This window comes from Pundamilia nyererei, unplaced genomic scaffold, assembly GCF_000239375.1.
Source record: "Pundamilia nyererei isolate P.nyererei 1_Seehausen unplaced genomic scaffold, PunNye1.0 scaffold00253, whole genome shotgun sequence".
In the NCBI taxonomy this organism is placed as follows: Eukaryota; Metazoa; Chordata; class Actinopteri; order Cichliformes; family Cichlidae; genus Pundamilia; species Pundamilia nyererei.
This window is the reverse complement of record NW_005187654.1, coordinates 349,385-350,645: the sequence shown is the minus strand read 5'-3', so window position 1 is coordinate 350,645 and position 1,261 is coordinate 349,385. Positions and strand designations below refer to the sequence as shown.

General features: G+C 44.8%; 1 protein-coding gene across 11 annotated transcripts in view; it reads left to right on the top strand.

Annotated features, from left to right (window-relative positions):
* The window catches only part of LOC102207374 (calcium/calmodulin-dependent protein kinase type II subunit gamma), a 37,910-nt gene that overhangs the window by 19,468 nt on the left and 17,181 nt on the right, over nucleotides 1–1,261 (top strand). For all 11 annotated transcript variants that reach the window (XM_005749700.1, XM_005749702.1, XM_005749699.2 and 8 more), the window contains exons 7-9: nucleotides 48–150; nucleotides 615–698; nucleotides 1,002–1,096. In XM_005749700.1, coding sequence (XP_005749757.1) covers nucleotides 48–150; nucleotides 615–698; nucleotides 1,002–1,096 — 282 coding nt within the window. The remainder of the gene's footprint in view (nucleotides 1–47; nucleotides 151–614; nucleotides 699–1,001; nucleotides 1,097–1,261) is intronic.

Below are 1,261 nucleotides of genomic sequence, written 5' to 3'. Positions count from 1 at the left end.
GTGTGTGTGTGTGTGTGTGTGTGTGTGTGTGTGTGTGTGTGTGTCAGCCTGAGAACTTGTTGTTGGCCAGTAAGATGAAGGGAGCCGCAGTGAAGCTGGCAGACTTTGGACTTGCTATTGAAGTGCAGGGGGACCAGCAGGCTTGGTTTGGTAAGAAAACAAAAACAGTGACACAAACACGCATATCAAATGAGCAGGTCCTTTACCTGATCTGTTATTCTATCTGGGTGTTTAGCACTTGATAGTTCCTACACCGGGCATGAATCACTGCTGAACAGGCCCTCTTTCATACAGCAAGCCACATAGTTTCACATCTGCTGCTGCTTTGAAGCCACAGAATATTTGCAGGAGCATTGATTAAGAGGCTCACTGCCACTTTCCAGGTCATGCTTAGGTCATTGTGTCTTGGCTAACAGCCAAGCTGCCAGCACTTGGCTGACTCTGTGGTGGGGATGAAATGATTAATGGGTATTTGCTAGTGACTCTACACTATCATAATCTGGCCCTGCGTACGGGTCGCTATAATTTAAGCTGTTTATATAACGGCATGAAAGTAGCCTTTACCGGGAGTTTAATAAAAGTTAATTGTATCTTCTGATTTATCTGTTGGGCAGGGTTTGCAGGCACTCCTGGCTATCTCTCCCCTGAGGTCCTGCGGAAGGACCCTTACGGCAAGCCTGTGGACATATGGGCCTGTGGTGAGTTTTGACACCTGTGTGTGCCTCGGGTCGAATGAACCTATTCAACAGCTTTTAAGTATCATTTAAAAGTAAAACTGTTTTCGTAGGGGTTAATGGGAATCATTAAAAAAAGAGCATGATGATCTTGCAGCTTCTCTCAGAGAGGTGACTTCATTGTGCTCATAAAGTGTTGCAATAACTAAGTTTTCCCTTTCTTACTGTTGCATTTCCTTGTCTTGATTTTATTCTTTGCTGCCCACGGTAAATGGTATTGTAACATGATCTTGCTGAATCACTTCTCCCCTCTTTGTTTCCTGTCAGGTGTTATTCTCTATATCTTGTTAGTGGGATATCCACCATTCTGGGACGAAGATCAACATAAACTCTATCAGCAGATCAAAGCTGGGGCATACGATGTAAGTGTGTGTGTGTGTGTGTGTTAGGTGTGATGGGTGCAGTGCAGGGGTTTGCTAAGCAGTTTTCGAACATTTAATAGTGTCCAATTGAGATGTGGTCCAAAGCTATTGATCCTATCAGGGCCTTCCTGACGCATTGCAGAGGGGTGTGTGTGTGAGAGAGAG